Source organism: Eretmochelys imbricata, chromosome 14 (genome assembly GCF_965152235.1).
Source record: "Eretmochelys imbricata isolate rEreImb1 chromosome 14, rEreImb1.hap1, whole genome shotgun sequence".
NCBI lineage: Eukaryota > Metazoa > Chordata > Testudines > Cheloniidae > Eretmochelys > Eretmochelys imbricata.
The window spans coordinates 2101252-2122139 of record NC_135585.1 but is presented as its reverse complement, the minus strand read 5'-3'; the positions used below and the strand labels follow the sequence as shown (position 1 = coordinate 2122139).

The following is a 20888-nucleotide window of genomic DNA, read 5'->3' as shown; positions in this document are numbered from 1 at the left end:
AACATTCACAGTGGCCCTTTATTAGCAATAAATCCCCCAGGAAGAGCAGGAAGCTCCACTGCAGTGACGAGGCCACCCCCAGCCCGTCCCTCGGCGCTTCTCTAGGCCAGGCTGACGACTGCTCACATCCAGGGCACGCCCAACGCACGGACACAGCCGGGGAAGGCAGGTCCCCCCACCCCTTCACCCCAGCAGTGGTTCTCAGCCTGCGGCCCACGGGACATCCTCAGGGCCATACAGGTAGTACTGGATGCAGCCCACAATGGTGAATAGGTTGAGAACTACTGCACCCCAGCACGCATCCTCACAAGCGCATTCTGGGGCAGGCCTGCCACTCTCAAGCCTTAAACCAAGATGTCTCCTTTGCTTTCAGACCAGGAGACAGACCCTCCACCTGCCCGCAGCAAGCCCCAAGCTGTGCACCCGTTTGGCACAGGAAATAAAAGTGCAAGTCCCGTAGTAACAAGGGTCCCAGTTCTGCTACCATCACAGGACGCACGGTCGCTGCCAAATGCAGCTGGAGCCTCGGCCAGTGTGTCTGAGCCTTGGGAAGGTTCATGGCTTTAGAAACTGCAGCTGATTGTCTTTGCAGACTCTGAGCGCTCCGATTCCTTTCCCTAGTGACTGTGCCGCCCCCTTGTGAAGTGATTTAAAAAGTTTGGTCCCCCCCCAACCCCTAGGACCCAGCCCTGCTCCAGTGAAGTGAATGGGAGTTCGGCCATTGCCTTAATCAGCAGCTCAATCAGATCCCCAGTGCAGAAGCAGCCAATACACCTGTGCAGCACTGCTGGGGACAGCTGTGGCAAGGAGCTCTTGGCTGGTTCTGCAGATCCACAGCCTGCCCCTAAGCACTCAAGAGCCAAGAACTTTCAACCCCAGAACCCCGGAGTTGAGCGAGAAATGCAACTCAGTTCCTAAAGCACAGCTTCCCCAGACCGCCTCCCTCCACCCCTGGAGGTCACAGGACACAATCTGCTCCTGCAGGGAAGGCAGCATGGAGCAATTCCATTGCATTGACTGACGACTTCTTTCTTTCACCAGAGTGCAGAGGAGCAGAACTAGGCAGGCGTCCCATCATGCCTCAGGACCAGATGACCATGAACTGCTCCCCTAGTGGGAGAGAGAGCGGGATACTCAGGATCTGAGGAGACAAGAAGGGAGCTTCATGTCAGTGACAGCCTCCGGGGGCAGGGTGGGTGACAACAGATTGTCTGGGGACCTGCTCTCCATCAGCACCAACTGCATCAGGGCAATGTGAATACCCTCTGTCTCACAGGTGGGCACAGCCCGAACACTGCCTGGAGATGCTCTATCTATGGGGTGCAGGGGATGTAATCTTCCTATAGAGTTCTACCGAACTCTCCCTGTGGCACACTTCCAGCCCCGTTAAACACAGACGCCCTAGAGACGGCATCTCATTCACTGCCGAGATCTTCAGAGCGATTCCCAGAGAACCCTTGATCTCATCCCCACTCAGCTCTCGAGGCCCCCCACAAGGATCCCCACAGCCCACCACAAACAGCAGCAGCAAGTTTGACCCCCAATAACGACACAGCATCAAGACCGACTCCGCTACACACTCCCTGGGATCTCCACATCTCCTCCAACCCTTTCCATGCCCCTCCCTTCCACGGAGAATCCAGGAACTCAGAGCTGATGAAGCCCTGGATTGTTCTATCCTCCTGAGCTCTGTTCAGGCCACTTTTAAATAACTTTCCCCCACTGCACCCTCAGAATCCAGGCTGACCTCTCTCCTTGTTCCTCTCCCCACAGCAGCAGCTCCAGCACCAGCTGCCAGGGCAGGATGCTCCTCTGTGACTGTTCTCCCTGGCGGCAGTGATCCCTGGGGTCCCCCTGCCAGAGCAGGCAGCCTCCCCTTTCCAAGGACAGGAACGAGACGCCTATTTTGCAGCCCTCAGAATAAGCACGAGAGCAATGAGGCAGGAAGCACAGGTGTCTTTACCTTGGTGTCCGCGTGGTAGGAGAAATTGGAGACAGGGACGCCGTTAGCTAGAACCCTCTGGGGCGGGCTGGGGACACCCAGCACTGTCACCTCCTGCAGCAAGAGCCCGTCCACCTGGCTGTTCACCTGCACCAGCTCACTCAGCAGCACACCCTGCAATCCAAGGGAGAGTTTGTTCCCCCAGGTAAGGTCTCCAAGCCAGTTGACGTTCCCCCTCCAGCCAGGCTGGCTTGTACCGGGACTCCCGCCTCAGCCCACCTGTTCCTCCCCTCTGACGCTACAGCTGGTGGGATTCCTGCCCAGGTGACAGTGCGACATCAAACCGAGGCCAATTTCCCTGGAGAGTCAGGCAGGAGGAGCTGCACCGCAATGATCATGCCCGGATCTGTGCTATGTCACTCAGCAGGGTCCACCTTCTCCTGGGCACAGACCTTCCTGGGGGAGGGAGGCAGGCCCATACCCAGCCTGAGAGGGAGGGACAGTCTCAGCAGCTACGCCATAGGATGTCTCCCACTGGGGTAACCTTGCTCTGTTCCCCAACCCCCGTCACACTGTTTGCGGCCCTGCCCCAGAGCCAGACACCTGGTACACAAGATACCCTATTTATACGGCTTGCTGAAGGGGGCCACATTCTCCAAGACAGGGACGTCCCAGGTCACAGGGACGAGCCAAGCAGAAGGAAGCTCTGTCACCAGGTACTTTCCAAGTGTCTCACTAACCTACGGTGCTGGCCAGAAATGGAAGCCAAGGTCTAAAGTAGCCACATCCACAGAGCCTGCCCCCGGCTGCGGGAAAATCCCAGACCTGAGTCCAGCCTCAGCTGCTTCCTTTGGTTTTTCTAGTCTGCAGGGCACAGACAGCACCACCGGGCACAGAATGTTCTGGGCTCTGCAGCCATTAGGGAGTGGCAGAGTCCTTCATCAGAGTGAGGAGACAGGCAGCGCCCGCGCCCCTGCGGTGCCATTCAACAGCCGTGTTGCTCAGCACCCGGGTCGGGGAGAGGGGACCAGCGAGGGCGCTCGCTCTCCGGGAAAACTCGAGAGAAACCACCTTCTGCTTGGCTGCGCTGAGTGCTTCGGGAGGGACAGCCCCTGCCGGGAACCAGCCCCCCCACTCTTCCCAGGTACAGCTGGGAGGCTCCCACTGTCCGCAACAAAAGCTGTATCTTGCTTGCCCAAGAGACTAGACTGCAGCAACTCGTGCAGAAAGCCCAGCTCCCAGCAGGCAAGCCAAGGCTCAGGATTCAGCGCTTCCTGGTGGGGCTTCAGTCTCACCAGGCTGCACCTCTGCCGTACACCCCAGGAGGCCCCGGAAAACTCCCTGGTTCTCGCTTGTGGTAGGGCACCATCCGCATCCCCCAGCACAGGCAGATGTCACTCTTAGCATCCCTCCCCCACCAGACTCACGTTCATGGCCAGGAAGAGGATTTGAGTGTAGTCGCCCTTCTCAAATGTCAGCAGGCTCTCACCATCATCCCAGAACAGGTCCCCTCTGGCAACCCCAGCCACTGTCAGCGCCACTACCAGGGTCATGCCCTTCTTTCGGCTCTCTGTGGTCGTGAAGCCAGGCTCCTGGGGAGATGCAGCCAGCAGGCAGAGAGGTTTATACAAAGTACTTCCCAGGGATGGCCTCAAGCAGCTGCTGGCGGGGTCCCTGATATAAATGGTACATCTCCTGCCAGTCACCTGCTAGGTGTGAGGTCCCTCACTGCCGGACTCCAACGCACCAGACAGGGCCAGTGTAGCAACTGCCCCAGTTTATAACGTCTAACCCTCTTTCCCCTGTAACAGCCACATCGGGACTTCCAGCCTAAGCAAGCAGGGCAGGTCCTGAAGATCAGGGCCAATGTACTTAGCAATTTGGTAGGCAGGAGGTCCTTGGGGCATCACCCAGACTGCATCCCCTCCTACAGAACCCACGGCATTGTCCCTCTGGAGGAGTTCAGAGCTTCAACCTCACAAAGGCAGAAACGCCATGGAGGGAACGGCCAATAAGGGGGGTGCTGCTCACCAGCAGATGGGCACCCAGTACTGAAACCAGGACACACTGGCGGATGGGTGTCGCTAAGAAGCTGAATCCCGCAGCAAGGCTGATAGCCCGGATAGCCCGCAGGTTCACCCTCAGGCAGACACACCCTGCCGAGGGCAGCAGGCACAGCCCATGCGGCAAGAACCTATCGAATCACATTCCCGGCCAATTTAGCAACTTAGCTTGTGCAGGGAACTAAAGATCTGTGTTTGTGCAGCTTATTCTGCAACCTTCAGCTTGTCACATGGCTGACACGAAGCAGCATCTCTGCCCTGAGCTGGCAACAGGCTAAACAGCTAACAGGCCCTTTCATTGGGGTACATTTTAGAAGCTGGCACTGGGTAGTCGTGTCATATCGCCAAGTGTGTGAGGTTCCCCGAATAACTGTGATTTCCCCCACTTGGGTACCAACAAGCAGCGTGACATGGAGCTAAAGAGCATTCCCAGGCAAGAGCCCACTGTCCCTTCAATTCAAAGAAAAGCCCTGGGGACACTCTGTCCCCAGTCTGGAACCTCTTGCAGATGCCCAGTCTTTCGTCCTCCATCCCTTCTCTCTTAGCCCCAGTCACGCTCAGGCCTCATGCATTCTGCCACCATGGAATCAGCACCAGAACCAAAGCTTTCAGTTCAAAGTTAGATGTTTCTAGCCTTCATGGTTGTAAAGAGTTTTGAAAATGTGAAACAGAAAGCCTGAGTGAAGACAAATTGAAACAACAGCTGAGAGTTGTTAGCTGCCCCATTCATCTCAACAGGGTGTTGACTCTGAAACCTAAGGATGACTGCCATGCAAAAGCTTAACTATTTCATTAAGGTTCATTTTAGCAAGGAAGCCTTGGCTAATTTCGCCACACTGCCCTTTACGATACTAAATAATTCCTCCCTTTTCTCCATTTCTTGCATGCTGGGATGTTCACATTATAGCAGGACTCCTCAGATTTAACTCTTAACCTTCTCATAAGAATCCCTCCAGCAGTAAGGCCCTTTCTCTGACACTATTCAGCTCCCTCATCTTCTGCAAACATCCCCAGCCCTGCAGTTCATAGGCTGATTGACGCTCCAAACTGCACGCTCCTTCGCCAGAAAACCTCAGACACGAGGTGCAAACATGATGGAAGTCACACCACCTGTGGCTGGTGCCTCAGTGAAGGGATTGGGGGAACCGGGATTACGCTGGAGGGGGAAATGGTTACTTGTGCCCCACGGCAATGGTTCAGAAGAGACTCACTTGCAGAGGTAGGATGTGTCCTGCCCGCACATGGACATTAATGGTGTCCAGTGGAGCTGGTAAGAGGACCCACTGGCCCTTGCTGTGGATGACGGAGCCCTGAAGATAAGAGAGAGGAAGTCATTACACCCCACGCACAGCCCACCAGCTAAGCCCAATCAAGCCAAACATCAGAGGCCTTGCAAACACTATGAAGAGACCCGGCCCTGAACAGTGAGGTACCAGACTCCCAGCATTCGCGTGGGGACGGAGGTTCTGGGAAGCCAGCAGCAAGCCAGGCCAACCAGGAACCGCACTAACAGACACCTGCTGGGATGCGATGGGGGAGCTGTGCATTTAGGAGTGGAAGGGAGACGAGACCAGACCAGAGTTAGTCACCACTTGTGCTTCGCTGTCTGCTCACGGTGCAGACTACACTCCCAGCTGTTTGCTGGGGTAAGGCCAAGAACCCACGTTATTCCAAAGAGCACCGGCTGTACCGTGTACTTACTGCCATCAGGTTATACCAAGTCTCTATGGGGAAGTAGCCGCTGACTTTGGTCTTCCCTGCCTCTAGCACTGGCGTGATGAGGAGCCCCGCTCCCCACATGAACTGGTGGTCAACACTCAGGGTGTTCGGGTCTGTGGGAAACCTGCAGAATGGATTTGGGTGAAGCATATGTTCTAACACCGAGTACACTGCCCCTTCAGAGCCCCCCACTGCCCATGCACCTCCTGCTGCGGCAGGGGGAGGACTGGAACAGTGGCAACGGTGCTAAGCCAACCCATGCACTGGACTGAACACTGGCATGGCCAATCCCCGTGCCATGCCCCCAGCCCCAGATCAGACACCTGACAAACCCATCCTCCCTCCTGTGGGCCCGGGAGGATGCTCACTCCAGGAAGAGGGGTCGTGCAACTGTCTCCCCTGCAGAGTGGGCCTTGTGGAAGAGGGTGTAGAGATACGGCAGCAGCGAGTATCGCAGGAAGACGGCCTTCCTCATGGCCTCCTGGGCCGCAGGGCTGAAGGCGTACGGCTCCTGGGGCTACGAGAGAGAGGAGGAGTCCAACTGAGAAACCAGGAGGGTGCAGGCAGATCCCACTATAAGGATCAGGCCTTTTCCTGTAGCCATATTGTGAGGCCTAAGGCCTTTGTCTGCAGCCATGTTAGGAGAGCAGCAGCCATTAGCTGAGAAGCAGGGGGTCATATCCTCACATTCCATCTAAATTACATTAAAACAACATAATATCGGGCTGTTAAGAAGGAGACCCCATCCTAATGGCACCCACCATCACCAAATAGAGAAGCAGATCTTACAGTGGTTAAAGAAAACTTAGTTTGATTGATTTCTTGCCAGACAGAATGCTCCTATCAATAGCTGTGGTTGTAAAATTCTCATTTCTTTATTGTTTTGTTCCCACTATCTATGGTTTGTCTGTATGGTCTCTGTCCGCTTCTTTGATTGTTTCTGTCCATTACAAGAAAAGGAGTACTTGTGGCACCTTAGAGACTAACCAATTTATTTGAGCATGAGCTTTCGTGAGCTACAGCTCACTTCATTGGATGCATACCGTGGAAACTGCAGAAGACATTATATACACACAGACCATGAAACAATACCTCCTCCCACCCCACTGTCCTGCTGGTAATAGCTTATCTTAAGTGATCATCAAGTTGGGCCATTTCCAGCACAAATCCAGGTTTTCTCACTCTCCGCCCCCCCCCCCCCAAACTCACTCTCCTGCTGGTAATAGCCAATCCAAAGTGACCACTCTCTTCACAATGTGTATGATAATCAAGGTGGGCCATTTCCTGCACAAATCCAGGTTCTCTCACTCCCTCACCCCCCTCCAAAAACCACACACACAAACTCACTCTCCTGCTGGTAATAGCCCATCCAAAGTGACCACTCTCCCTACAATGTGCATGATAATCAAGGTGGGCCATTTCCTGCACAAATCCAGGTTTTCTCACCCCCCCCACCCCCATACACACACAAACTCATTCTCCTGCTGGTAATAGCTCATCCAAAGTGACCACTCTCCCTACAATGTGCATGGTAATCAAGGTGGGCCATTTCCAAACTCATTCTCCTGCTGGTAATAGCTCATCCAAAGTGACCACTCTCCCTGCAATGTGCATGGTAATCAAGGTGGGCCATTTCCACCACAAATCCAGGTTTTCTAACCCCCCCCCCCCGAAACACACACACACACACACACACAAACTCATTCTCCTGCTGGCAATACCTCATCCAAACTGACCACTCTCCAAGTTTAAATCCAAGTTTAACCAGAACATCGGGGGGGGGGGGGGGGTTAGGAAAAAACAAGGGGAAATAGGCTACCTTGCATGATGACTTAGCCACTCCCAGTCTCTATTTAAGCCTAAATTAATAGTATCCAATTTGCAAATGAATTCCAATTCAGCAGTTTCTCGCTGGAGTCTGGATTTGAAGATTTTTGTTGTGTGTTGGGGGGGGGGGGGGCGGAGGGTGAGAAAACATGGATTTGTGCGGGAAGTGGCCCAACTTGATGATCACTTTAGATAAGCTATTACCAGCAGGACAGTGGGGTGGGAGGAGGTATTGTTTCATGGTCTCTGTGTGTATATAATGTCTTCTGCAGTTTCCACGGTATGCATCCGATGAAGTGAGCTGTAGCTCACGAAAGCTCATGCTCAAATAAATTGGTTAGTCTCTAAGGTGCCACAAGTACTCCTTTTCTTTTTGCGAATACAGACTAACACGGCTGTTACTCTGAAACCTGTCCGTTACATAATTAATTTTGCTAGGTGTAAATTAATTAAGGTGGTGGGGTAGGATTGGTTAGTAGAATTGTAGTAAAATGATTGGTTACGGTAGAGCTAAGCAGGACTCAAGTTTCACTATATATATAAACGGGGGTCCAAAAGGAAGTTCTTTGGGAACCAACTCCAGGACACAGCCCCAAAGATCAGAGCTGCCAGACCTCAGCACTCTGCTAGCCACATCATGCGATGCTGGAGTCCCCGGATGACCTGATCCTGACTGGCCAGCAGGGCAAAGTTCATCTGCCTTATTGGGAGGGGTGAGCATTGTACGTGTAGCGGGTGCAGTCTGTTTTGGAGATTGTTAATAAAGAGAGGTTAAGTACAATAATATTGTGTAAGGCTCTGTCACTGGTAAAAGACCCTGTAAACCTGCAGTGTGTAAGGTTACGCCCTGAGCCCTAGAAACAGGGTAAAGGGGGGTGCCCTAGAGTGTAAGGTTACACCCCGAGCCCACAGAAGGGTAAGGGGGGGTGCCCTAGAGTGTAAGGTTACACCCCGAGCCCACAGAAGGGTAAGGGGGGGTGCCCTGGAGTGTAAGGTTACACCCCGAGCCCACAGAAGGGTAAGGGGGGGTGCCCTAGAGAGCGCGAGTAACAGAGAATTTTGCGCAGGTAACAAGGGGCAGAGCCTCAAAAGTCACAGCACGTCAGTGATCAGGTCAGCAGCAGGACCCAGATCTCCTGAGATCAGCATCCGTCCCCATCGGCTTCCCCGGGTTTACTGTAAAACTAGCATGGAAATGCTCTGTGGAGGAGCCCTTCTGGGCGCCTTTATCCAGCAGAGGAGCCACACAGGGCACGGACCTGTATCCCATCCCTCCAGGTCTCCTTTAGGCCACAGCCTAACCAGCCAGCCAGTTACCCACACCACACACCTTGCCAGGGCTCTGTTCTGTCCCCCTCCCCGGTCACATCCCTCCAGCTGTCTGGAATCACCACTGGCTGAGAAGGAAGAACAGGGCTTTGCCAGGCGAGTGCAGCTTGGCCATAAGATTCCCTCCGGCGCTCCCTGCACAGGCTCTGGGCTCCTGCTTGCCCTCACCTTGTTGCCGCGGTCGTTGTGGTTCCGCATGAAGGGATAGAAGGCACCCAGCTGGGTCCAGCGTACGCACAGCTCCTCAGAGGTGTCACCCAGAAAGCCGCAGATGTCCGCCCCGACCAGCGGCACCCCATACAGGTTGAAGAGCAGCACCTCTGGAAAAGGGGGGCAGGGGAGGGACACAAAGCCTCTGAAGCACGGAGAACAACACCGTGATCCCGGGCAGGCTGGAGGGGACTGGTGCGAATGCCCTCTCTCCCACTTCCCACAGGGGGACTGGAGCTGACTCGTGCCCCTGGGACAGAACCAGAGATGACACCTGTGGTCGTGGCACATCAGCTGTGGGAAGTGGCTGCTCTCAGCCACCATGCAGCTCTCCCAGCTGCCAGTCTATTAACCCAGGGAAGATCATCAGTGGGAACTGCCTGTCTCGCTGGTCTGATGGTGGGGCTGCTGAGGAGAGACCCGCAGTCCCAGGAAGGGGTGAGGAGAAGACAGAGAAGGAGATGGAGAAGCTGCAGACAGAGCCCCAAGCTCACTGCTCTAGCAGAAGGCTGTGCCGCGGGAAACAACATGCTGGGTCTCTGGGCTGGCTGTCTCTGGCATGAGACACATCATGGGGCAGAGGGAGAGATGAGGATTTTCGGAGGGTCCAGAGTAAGGAGAGAAACTGGCAATACCAAGTAGTTCCTCTCCCCCCTGCAGCCTCAGAGGAAAAACCTTTCATCAGGCAAATTCCCCTGCAGCTGGGTTCACTGCATACAGCCCCAGGTCACCATGCCCAGGGCAAACATCAGGCCCAGATGGTATCCGTTATACACATCCTCTCTCTGACCCAGCTCTGGGATACACAGCTCCTTCCACATCCTCCTTCCCTGAACAAGATAGAGGGGATCCACCATGCTGCGGTGACTCTCCAAGAGGACACATCACATCACAGCCTGGGAGGAGCTGGGATGGCAGGGCCCCTTACCCGCATCTCCTCCTTGGCTCTGGGAACACATCCCGCCTTGTGAAAGTCCTCTGTGGGCTCTGCCATTGCTACGTTAGAGCCAAATCCACAGGGCATGCCACTGCCACTCTGCCATGCGTCTCTGGGGCAGGCTGCCCAGTTCAATGGGAGCAGAGTGAATGGACCAGGGACAACACCCCTGACCGAGGGGTGGGAGGGAAAGGAGTAAAGACAGCACATGATCCAGTGCAGCAGAGAGGGGAGGTTCTCGGGACCACATCAGGGTCAGATCAGTGCTAGGAAATCCCAGTGACCAGTGCAGATTTATGAACCCAGTGCAGTCTGCACCCTGTATTCTAGGAAACAGGCTTCCCCTGGGACTTACCTCTGCCATTTAGCTCTGCTGTGGCATGTGCTTTCACCACACTCCCGTCCCTGTTTAAACGGAGGGAGCTGCTCGAAGGGTGCTCTCGGCAAGAGGCCTTGGCTTGGCCTCACTTATTCTCTTGGCCTGACACAGCCCCATCCGCCGAGCCCCAGGGCATGCCACAAGTATCCTCCATTTCCCTCAGCCTTTCTGGGGCAGGCAGCTGATTGTAGGAGGCAGCGGGGGGGGGGGGGGGGGGCGGGGCTATGCTTTGCGGTGGGGTGCACTGTGGAGTTGTACTGGGCATGGATGACTGCCCCTGAAATGCAGCAGGAAGGCACCTAGAGATTGGTGTCGCCTAGCACCAAGACAATTAAATGACTGCAGAACTCACTGCACAGGACAGAAGGGGCAAGGGCTCCCAGACGCTTCCAGGGGGGGTTAGCTGACATTGTGGGGAAAGGAAAGGTCCTAGGGGGATGAGGACAGGGCTATGGCACAGGACGTCTGAACGCAGCAGTGATGGGGGTACCTGGGACAGAGTAATACAGCTGCTCCCAGCTGCTCAGGACATCCCCAGTCCAGTGGCCAGCGAAGCGGCCGTGACCCGCAAAGGTTGAACGCGAGATCACGAAAGGGCGCTTCCCTCGCACCCTCACCAGCGCACTTGGGGAAAAGAAACAGATGAGTCAGGCCAGTAGCAGGAGTCTGCCCAGCTCAGTGCAAGCATCCGTCCCCACCCAGCACCCAGCGCTGCTCAGCCGGAGAGGAACAGGGATTCAGCCACCTACAGCACAAGCCTCTGCCAATGCAGCAAACTCGAGACACCCCCAGGCAGACGCCCTGCGTAGGGCTTGCAAGGGAATCATCTCTTATAAACCTGCCCAAGCAACGTGGAACCCAGCAAACGGGGCAGCTGCTTGCTAGCAGCTCTCAGCCTAAGACACTGGAGCCTTACTAGGGGCAGGGGATGCTGGCCAGGGGGGCCCTTCGCAAGCTGGGCCCTTCATGCTCCCTTGTGCCTATCTCAGGAATTCAGCTGAAGGCGCCTTTAAGAGCACAGCTCCCCAGCCCTGCGCGCAGGATCAGAGCCCTGTAGGGGGTGCAGCCTGAGCCCGCTGGCTCCTGCGGACGCATGTCAGCTCAGAGACAGCTCAGGACTCAGGAGATCGAGTTCCACAGAACCTGAGAGGCTTGAAGCAGTTAACGTGCCCCCCCCAGTGTTGGCGACTCAGACTGCACAGGGCGTTTCGGGGCCTGCTGTCATGCCAGGAGCGGCACAGGGGCTTGGGCATATCTCGGGGGAAGCAGATCAGCAGAAAACCTGCAGTTAAAACGAGGCCTTCAGACACTGGGGGAAACTCTCCCAGTAAACGGACCAGGATGCCAGAGGCCTGCGGACCTGCCATACCTCCGCCCATCCAGCCTCCTGCCACACAAGGCCAGAACAACGGGCCACAGTCTGCTTCCGCGTCCAGGAGTGGCCAGCAGCGGACACTGCCATGGGATGGGGAAGCACCCATAATGCATCTGGCCACTCACGCAAGGCTGCGGTGAAGCGTCTCTCCTGGGCCAGCTGGGGGCATATCACACACTGAGGTACGGCGGGCTGCCACAGCCTCCGGAGTCAGCTCACCCCTGCAGTCAGCCCTGCAGCAGCAGCCCCGGGAGCCCCCCTCCCCGAGGTTTCCCAAGGGCTGGCCCCCAGCACTAAGCAGATTCCTAGGAGCCAGCCACCCACCCGCCCACCGTGTTGTCCCCTCTTCAGGAGCCTGCGGTCCAGGCCAGGCGTACCGGTGGGAAGCTATGGCCTCGGTCAGCCCGTACAGACTATGGAGGTTGTAGTGTGAGGACAGGTACTGCTGGCTGGAGGCACAGATGGTCCCTGCCTGCAGGGTGCCCCCCATGACACCTGCAAGGAGAGAGGGAATGGGTGAGTCATAGGGCGCCATGCAGCCTGGCGAGAGCAGTGCTGGGCCTGCAGGGAACACACCCTGGCGGGCTGAGCATGAGTCCTCAGCCCCCATGCTGCTTCAGGGGTTCCAGCGCCGTGGGGCCTCAGGGGCTCCCGGCAACTCCTGAGTGCAGCTGAAGGCGTCTCTGGCGTCCCGTTCTCCTGCAGATGGGCACGTCACCCCAGGGAAAGGGGAATTGACATCAGCACTCCTAGGGCTACAGCGGCGCCTTTCCAATTACTGCCCCAGGTCTCTGGACTCAGCCTCCAGCTGCCTGAGCAGAGAGAACAGGAACCAGCCCGGACTCTGTGAGTCTCCCAGCTCAGCCTCCCCAAGACCGAAATCAGGTTTGCTTCATTGTGCAGCCTCCGGCTCCTTCCCTGCTCTTCTGCAATGGACACCTGCGTCTCGTTCACACACAGGCTTCGTGCAGCGCCGGAGAGCGGCGGGCCGCGTGCTTGGACTCCTCCAGCACATTAGTTCAATAGCAAGGCCAGTTGCTCCTGGGGTGCAGGGACTCAAAGCTCTCTTGCCCCACTGGTTCTCCTGCCCCCGCATTTGCCAGCAGAAGGCTTTTTGCCTGCAGTTCCTTACCTGGCACATAGGGTGGGTTTTCCAGTTTGTTGTTTGGGCAGCCGTCCAAGGAGCCCGCCACAAAGTTGGATGGCTCGTTCATGTCCTGGCAAGAGAAGGGACTCTCGTCTCTGGACCAGGATGCTGGCAGATGTGCAGGGAATCAGAAGTATTGTGGATACAGCACCACCCCCCCAGAACCCCCCAGGGCTCCAGCTCCAAATCCCCAGCCTATTCCAGGTGCCCTGGGTCCCAGCAGGGCAGAGAGAGGGAAGCCACTCACAATCCACATGCCATCGAAGGGCACCTGGTCATGGAACTCCCTCACCATGTCATGCCACCACTCATGAGTCTCTGGGTTAGTGAAGTCTGGGAAGACGGTCGGGCCAGGCCATACCTGGGAGACAAAGGAAGAAGCAACCAAGGGGGCTCCAGTTACTCACCCCCTCCTCACACCATGTTCCTGGACTTAGATGTCATTGGAGCCACACTTGTCAGCATGACTCTGGTCATCTAGATAGCCTCCAGTCCTCTCCCTCTCCACTCGCTGGCTGCTGCCCTCAGCGACCCATGCACACGCTAAGGACAGCAGAACGGACTGTGGGGCAGGGTCAAGGGCCTCCAGTGATGGCAGAGGACATTTCCCATGAGTTATGTGAGAGAGAGACTCCTCCTCCCTGGGGAGAAGGTCTCTGCTTTGGCTGGGAACACTGGGAGGTAGCCAGGGCTCCATTCAGCCCAGAACGCAGACTGGGAGGTTTAACAGGCTCTGGGCTTTAACATCTTTACCCACCCCTGGAGACCCCCTGGTTTCAGCTCTGACACTGACTCATCTCCCGCTCCAGGCTTAGGACTCACTTTCCCAACCAGAGGCTGTCCTGTTGCATTTCGGATGAACACCCCTCGCTTCAGCCCGTCATCGTAGGGTTTGTAGCTGCCGGGGGGCCCAGAGCTGCTGATTGCTGGATCCTGATAGAAGAAAAGTGAGCAGCGAACTGATCAGTGAGAAGGGGAACGAGAGAAACATCACGTTATCGGAGAGAGACGAATGCGATTCCCCAGAGCCTGTGCGTAGGTCCCCGGGCTGAACCCAACCCTTGGTTACTGCACGGCGCCGAAGGGCGGGAAAGGCAGCGAGAAGGGCAAGAGGCGCTGGGCACCAGAAGGCCAGGGTGGAGTCTGAGGACGTGGTGCAAAGTGAACGGAAGGAACTGCTGAGCAGCAGGTTTCAGGGAGGTTACCAAGTTCTTTGTGTTGCCAGGGTCGCTGAGTGACTCACGTGCCGAATCAGCAACTTCTCTGCAAGCAAAGCACCAGCACAGTTCCATTGTCTGCTTTCCTTGCCTTGGCCACTTTGGGCCTGGTCTTCAGAAACAGGACCAGACCAACAACCAAAGCGAACTCCTGCCAGCTAAAACCACCCCCCCGCAGGGCACTCAGTGCCATGGACGAGAACAAGCAGCAAGGGAAACTGACTCTCAACAGGGCATGGGGAGAAGAAGGGGTACTTCAGAGCTAGTTTACTCCATGTTCTGAGGTTCCGCTGCTCCCTTCTCCAGGGGCATTCAACCATCAAATCGTTAGGGTTGGTGATGCACCAGACTGAGCCCTGGCAACCAAACCCAAGTCACCACTTGGGCTGCAGCACGTTTGATTCTCAAATCCCCACAACTGAAGGGGAAGGTGGAATATGGAGGACACGGCATGGAGGGGCAAAGAGCAGAGTCCTGGGACCAAGCATCCAGAGGTAAGAGAACAGGGGGCTGGCGTTCAGGGCTTCACTTACCACGATCATGATGTATCTCCGGCCGCTTTGGTGGAAATCCCGTACCATGTCTGGATAGTCCTTAAAGTTGTTCTTGTTGAAGGTGAAGTCTCTCTTGGCATCTGTATAATCTAGGTCATTCCATTGCACATCCTGGAAGGGCCGAGACCCCAGTGTCAGAGAGGGACTGGGACAACGCCCAGCCACACACAGGCAGGTGACCCACCCACTGTGGCCACTCTGCGTAGTTTCCCTACTCCCCTCCCCCTGGCTGTCTGGCTCAGCACCTGCACTGGTTGCCTTGAGCTGGCTCAGGGTTGGCTCATTTCAAGGTTCCATAGCAAGAGGTGCTGCTTCTGGGGGGTCGCAGGAGAGAACCAGACCTACCAAGGGGAACCGGGCTGCTGTCATGTTCTTCACAGCCTGCCGGGTTGCAGCGGTGGAGGAGTAGCCCCAGCGGCACAAGTGGAATCCCAGGCCCCAGTAGGGGGGCATGAACGGGTACCCTGGAAGTTAGGAGGAAGCAGATTAGAGAGTAGCCCAGAGATGTGGACACTGATTAAACCCAATTCACTCAGCAGCCTCCTCGCCTGCTACCCTGAGAGCAGGGTCCTGACTGAAGGCCAGTCACTGGCACCTGCCTCCACACACAGCAATCAGCAGGCAGCAGAAGGGACACAGTGGCCTTCAGAGCCAATGATGTGGCCCCTTGCCCTCCCCGGCGTGCTCGGGAGAACAGCAGTCGGGGTGGAGCCTGACTTTACTTTAGAAACCGAGGCCCCAGCACGGACAGTCCCGATGCACTGGGCAAAGGAGGAAACAAACTGTTTGCCAGCTGTGAAACCACTCGTGCCCTGTAAAGGCTGCCCAGCCCAGCCAGCTCTACTGTTCGCTCCCAACACAAGCAGCATCCGGGCAAGGCCCAGTTCCTCTCCCAGAGGCTAGAGGAGCAGGAAGGCGGCTCCTCCGAACACCCTACCGATGACATCCAGGTACTGCCGGACCACACTCTTGGGGTCAGGGCCCAGGAAGACGTAGAAATCCAGAATGCCGCCTGTTGTTCTCCAAGTCAGGGCTGGGCTTGGCTGCAGCACCACGTCTGCAAAGCAAACAGGAGCGAGGGTAAAGCAAGCTGGCTGAGAACACAGCCCCGGAGCCTCGGCCCAGCCACGTCCAGCAACAGGGGCCTTCCCCCTACACCCACACAGGCTGCTGAGACCAGCAGCCAACCACACGTGGAGCAAGTTCCACAAGCCTCTGCTGGACGTCTCTGCTCACCCGCACTAGCCGCGGGCAGGTGCGGTGATACCACCCCCGACACAGGAGGAAGTGCATCCCTGAATCCAAGCTGCTGACCTCAAACCCCTCTGAAGGCTTGTTAACCGGCCGGCTTCCCCAGAGACGTTCACAATAAAGGCAGGAGCGACTGGTAGCAAGGCACATACCCATCGCGTTGCTGTTCAGCAGGAAGACTCCATGGGCCAAGCCGCCATCCTCCATCACCAGGTAGAACGGGTGAGAGCCATAGAGATTGACGTACGGCTAAAGTACAGTAGAGCGTATCATGTCAATGATACTCGGGCAAGGCACAGTCCACAGGAAGCAATGCAGCAGCCAGCCCATCCTCCCGGCCGGCGCAGGGCTGGGTACACAGCTGGGTAGCTTCACACACCCAATTTTCAGGGCTCACCTCTGCTTTGACAGCCATGCTGGGCATTCACATAGTGGTGACAAAGTCTGGGAACTCCCATGGCGCCAGCCACATCATCCTGCCTTGGATTCTTGCTGCTCTTTAATAGCAGGCAGCAATGGGGATTTATAGAAACACAAGCAAGCGCCCTGCGGTGACGCGGCTCGTTCTCCTACAGCCCCGAACTCTCCCTGATGGCTATAAAACATGCTCTTAGCCCTGGCATCAGGGTGGGGATCAGGGAGCTTGTGACACGCAGCACAGTCCCCTGGATCCCTATTGTACACACCTGGGTTGCTGGTAGGTGGCGCAGAGAAATGAGCTTGCCCAGGGAGAGATCTCCCGAGGGACTGGAACCGGGGCCCCCAACCGGCTGTGAGAAGCATTAGGCTGATAGGGCCAAGCACACCTGCATTTGCAGGAGAAAAGAGACTCCTGAGTGTCCAAGAGCTGAATCCAGGGACCCTAAACCCTAACTGTGGGAACAAGAGCACCAGCATCCCACTGCCAGGTGGGGCACCAAGCCCTCCCCCAGAGAGCTCGTGAGAGCTCAGGCTTGAGAGAAACCTCAAAAACTTAAGGTTCATTTGAGAGCAAGAGACCTGCAACTGCCCATATTAACACCGCAGAGACACTCAGGATGGGCCTCCGTCCTTCCTGCCAGGCCCTGCATGCGAAGCGGAGTAATTACTAAGCAGGACTTCACTCTTATCCCTTACCGTGGGTGCCATGTCCCGATTCCAAAGGGTGACTTTGGTCCAATTGATGTTGAGGGAGAGTGAGGTCAGGTGCTCCCCCAAGCCAGAGATGAAACGGGATGGCAGGGAGGTGGAGATCTGGAGGAACTGGTCAGCAAAGAAGAGGGGAGCAACGGTGGTGTTCAACCTGCCAAAGAGAAATGGAGACTCCCAGAAGGCAGACAGCAAATGCCATGGGGAGCTGAGCTCAGAAAGCTTGCTTAGAAGTAGCTCTTCCACCCAGACAGACCTTCAAGCCATCACGTACTAGATACCAGACAGAGGAAGGAGCCTCTCAGCCAGAGGAATGGCAGCTTCTTGGGAAAGGAGAACACACATGATTCCAGCTGGAAGCTTTAGTTATCACAGAAAGTGCAGCCTTCTCCCCAGCTGTGAACTAACAGGGGGCAGGAGAGCAGCAAGGGAGTGGGAACCCAGGGCCCCAAACCCCAGCTAAGGCCTAGAATGACTGCTTCACCCTGGGCAAGACATTGAGTCACCTGGTGCCTTGGTCAACACGAGCTATGGATTTAGGTACCATGAAAACAGGAAACTCACTGACAACAAGATGCTGCCTCTGCTTCCATCACTTTATACTGGCACCTGATCCACAAAACCCAGATAACTGCCCTGTGGGCTTGGCCAGCTCCTGATTCCAGTGGAACCGCTTCTTCCCAGGGCAGCTGTGGCATAAGAGGCAGGTACGGCTGTAGCTGCCTTTCTGTCTCTTGAGAGAGAGTAAGTCAAGTGAGGCAGTGACAACACAAAGCCAAGGACCTGGGGGGGGGTGGGAAGAGAAGGTTACTTTGATTATAGCTGGGTAGTAATGACACTTCCCACTTGTAGCTCCATCCCCACCTTTGGCAGTGGCTGGGCCCAGGCTCTGGAAGGGGGTGAGTCAGAGGGGAATATTTGGTTACAGGACGAGGAAGCACTTACAGAACCTGCCCGCTGGATTCCCTGAAGACCATCAGGCCAAAGGGATCAGCTGAGAACTGCACACTGTACAGTTTGGAGGCGATTTGGCCTCTTGCTTTGGGGGTTTCAAGTGGCACTTCATAGCGTTTGTTTGCTGGATCCCTGAGCTGTAAGAAAGGGAGAGACTGAGACAGCTGTACAGGCTGGAGCAAGTGACTTTTCATTATAGTAAACTCTGGGATTGACACAACGGCTTGTAGGTCACCAGTCACCCTGAAGGGCAGAAAACCCAGCTCCGAGAACTGCTCAGCAAGGGAAGTAATGCATATGGGCTCTAGGCAGAAACTCATTGTTCTGCACGCACCCCTCACCCAGCACCACGGCTAGTGACTCCTGCAGCCCGAGCCCCGTTATGGCTGGCTAATGCACCTACTGACCGTGAAGTGGAGCCTGCCCTCTGTCTCAAACACCACATCCAGCCGCAGAACCATTAGGTCTTCTGGGAAGAATGAGGGAACGGTACGGGTCAGGCTGGCAGTGTAGCCTGTCTCTGTGGCACTCAGGTTCTCCATCTTGTAACTGGGGTAACTGGGCGGGAAGAAACACCAGGGCTGCCAAATCGCAGAGCCCTTAATGGAAACCGGAACGTAGCAGCAGCCACGAGCCTCACACTCTGCTCTGGAGAGAAGCTTCTCAGGTGCACAGTCAAACCGGCTATCTGGAGAGATGTCACAGTGCAAGGGCCCTGATGCAGCAGCGCCTGGGGTCTCCAGTTGCCCTGCCCACCTCTGATACCATGTCCGCCCTTCTCCATTAGCACTACTGGATCTGTAGGTAGTCTCCGGCCCTGGGGGGTCTCTGAGGCTCACAGCAGCCACGGTGACTTCATGGACACTGAATATGACGTGTAGGGCAACTGTTGTGAGCAGAGCAGCAATGCTGATGACAGACATCTGCAGCATGGTGCAGGAAGCCTTCTTGCAGGCGGGAAAATTCTCAACCTCCTTCAGTCTCACTGGGGGCATTGCGGGACTGATGAGCAAGTGCCCCTCCAGCACCAGAGAGCCTGCCCAGGCAGCCAGCTGGATGGGGACAGGGAGAAGCCCGTGGTCAGTTTTTACACATGAAGGTCGAGTGGGAGCCCGAACAATCAAGACCCACCACATTGTGAGGGATGCCAAGGGACCCCGGATCAGGTGCACCCCATGCCCGGCAGGATAGGGAAAATCAGTGGAGGCGTTCCCCTCCCCATCCCTGAGCCTCACAACCGGCGGGGGGGGGGGGGCGGAGAAGATGCCCCCGTTCCCCTGCCCCCGATCCCCTGCCCCGAGCCCCACACTCTGCTGGGGGGGAGGGAGAAGATGCCCCCGATCCCCTGCCCCGAGCCCCACACTCTGCTGGGGGGGAGGGAGAAGATGCCCCCGGGCCCCACACTCTGCTGGGGGGGGGGGAGAAGATGCCCCCGCCCCGAGCCCCACACTCTGCTGGGGGGGGGGAGAGAAGATGCCCCCGAGCCCCCGCCCCGAGCCCCACACTCTGCTGGGGGGGAGGGAGAAGATGCCCCCGGGCCCCACACTCTGCTGGGGGGGGGGGAGAGAAGATGCCCCCGAGCCCCCGCCCCGAGCCCCACACTCTGCTGGGGGGGGGGGGGGAGAGAAGATGCCCCCGAGACCCCGCCCCTCACAGCCCCGTACCTAGCTCCGCCCCCACCGCTCCCAGGGGCAGCGGCACGAGGGGCTCCGGGCCGGCGCGCCCTCTGCGATCACGTGAGCAGCCAGTCAGCTGATCCCCGGCCAGGAGCCACGTGAGGGGCTGGCGCCCAGCGAAACACGTGGCAGCCCGGCGCTCCAATGGGGACGAGCTGGCTCCTGCCGCCCTCTGCGCCCCCGCCGGCTCGCTGGCGCCGGTTGCACGCAGTTCACCCCCCGTGACCTCCCTGCCCCGGGTCGCCGCTCCCACGCGCGCAGCTCAAAAGCACGTTATCGAAGGTGGTGGGCACGATCCACGGGTACAAGCGGGGACCGGGCCCAGAGCGGTAGTGATTTCTTCCCAGCCAAGCAGCAAGTCAGTAAAACAAACACAAGGCAGAGAGGCCAAGCAACCCGCTGGAATGAAAGAAAAGGAAATCTGAAGTTGCTAAAGTTGGGAGGTTCATTTCCTCTTTCTCCTCCCCAGGGTTATGAAATAAGCAGCTGTTAAACACAAGTCCAGTCTGCTTAGAAAAACGTGCGTTTCCCCTCTGATGTCCCTGTGCTTATTCTGATGAGCAGAGACCATACCTCACTGTTTCACCCTGTCGTATACTCCCGAATTTAGGGGCACTACCACTAAACAAAACCCTGTGGATTTGTTTTTGCAATTGGAGCTCTTAAGTGAAGTGCTCACACGGATGGGAAAGACTGTTGGCAATCCACTGAAGAATAGTATTCTGTATAGAAGGGAAGTATGAACAAGATTAGAGGATTTTCCACTTCATTCAGGAATGTCTTTCTAGGCCCTGTCTGCACTCATCTTCCCATTCCAGAAGCATTCATATTCCATCTTAACTTTGATGTAGCTCAAAGCTGGTGAGCTCCCCAGATTTGGCAGAAAGTGTTCTAGGACCCATCTCTCTGTCCCTGGAGAAGACTGTGCGACTTAACCCCCAAAAGGTGGATTTGCACCTCTTTCCCATGTTCTAACACAATACACAATTATATGAGTGGTTGGACCTAAACCAGCCTGCTGTCTTGGAGCAGACAGAAAAGCCAGAGATTGGAGCACGGCAAACACGGCTGGAACCCAAGATCACAGAAGCAGTTTTATTACTTTGTGTGTCAGTTTCTCATCACTGCTCATTTTTCTGTTATTCAGCCTCCAGGAGAGTGACAAAAGCAGTAAAATCTT

At 56.3% G+C, this 20888-nt stretch overlaps 1 protein-coding gene across 1 annotated transcript; it reads right to left on the bottom strand.

Annotated features, from left to right (window-relative positions):
• GAA (alpha glucosidase) lies at positions 1-19786 on the bottom strand. The gene is made up of 20 exons (XM_077833345.1): positions 19697-19786; positions 18440-19084; positions 18024-18169; positions 17067-17232; positions 16103-16199; positions 15637-15756; positions 15045-15163; positions 14679-14810; positions 13751-13861; positions 13176-13289; positions 12914-12998; positions 12159-12276; positions 10897-11030; positions 9049-9200; positions 6093-6241; positions 5707-5848; positions 5217-5315; positions 3370-3534; positions 1964-2116; positions 1-1141 (listed from the first exon to the last, which is right to left on the bottom strand). The coding sequence occupies exons 2-20, from the start codon at positions 19025-19027 to the stop codon at positions 1082-1084; spliced, it is 2850 nt and encodes a 949-aa protein (XP_077689471.1). The 5' UTR covers positions 19028-19084; positions 19697-19786; the 3' UTR covers positions 1-1081.
• Positions 19787-20888: the final 1102 nt, after the last annotated feature.

Coding starts and splice junctions, on each gene's coding strand:
- GAA (XM_077833345.1), bottom strand. CDS start 19,027: ATGCCCCCAGTGAGACTGAAGGAGGTTGAGAATTTTCCCGCCTGCAAG. Junction 18,170..18,439: donor AGGGCAGGCTCCACTTCACG/GTCAGTAGGTGC, acceptor CCTTTCTTACAG/CTCAGGGATCCAGCAAACAA. Junction 15,757..16,102: donor GCTGAACAGCAACGCGATGG/GTATGTGCCTTG, acceptor TTTGCTTTGCAG/ACGTGGTGCTGCAGCCAAGC.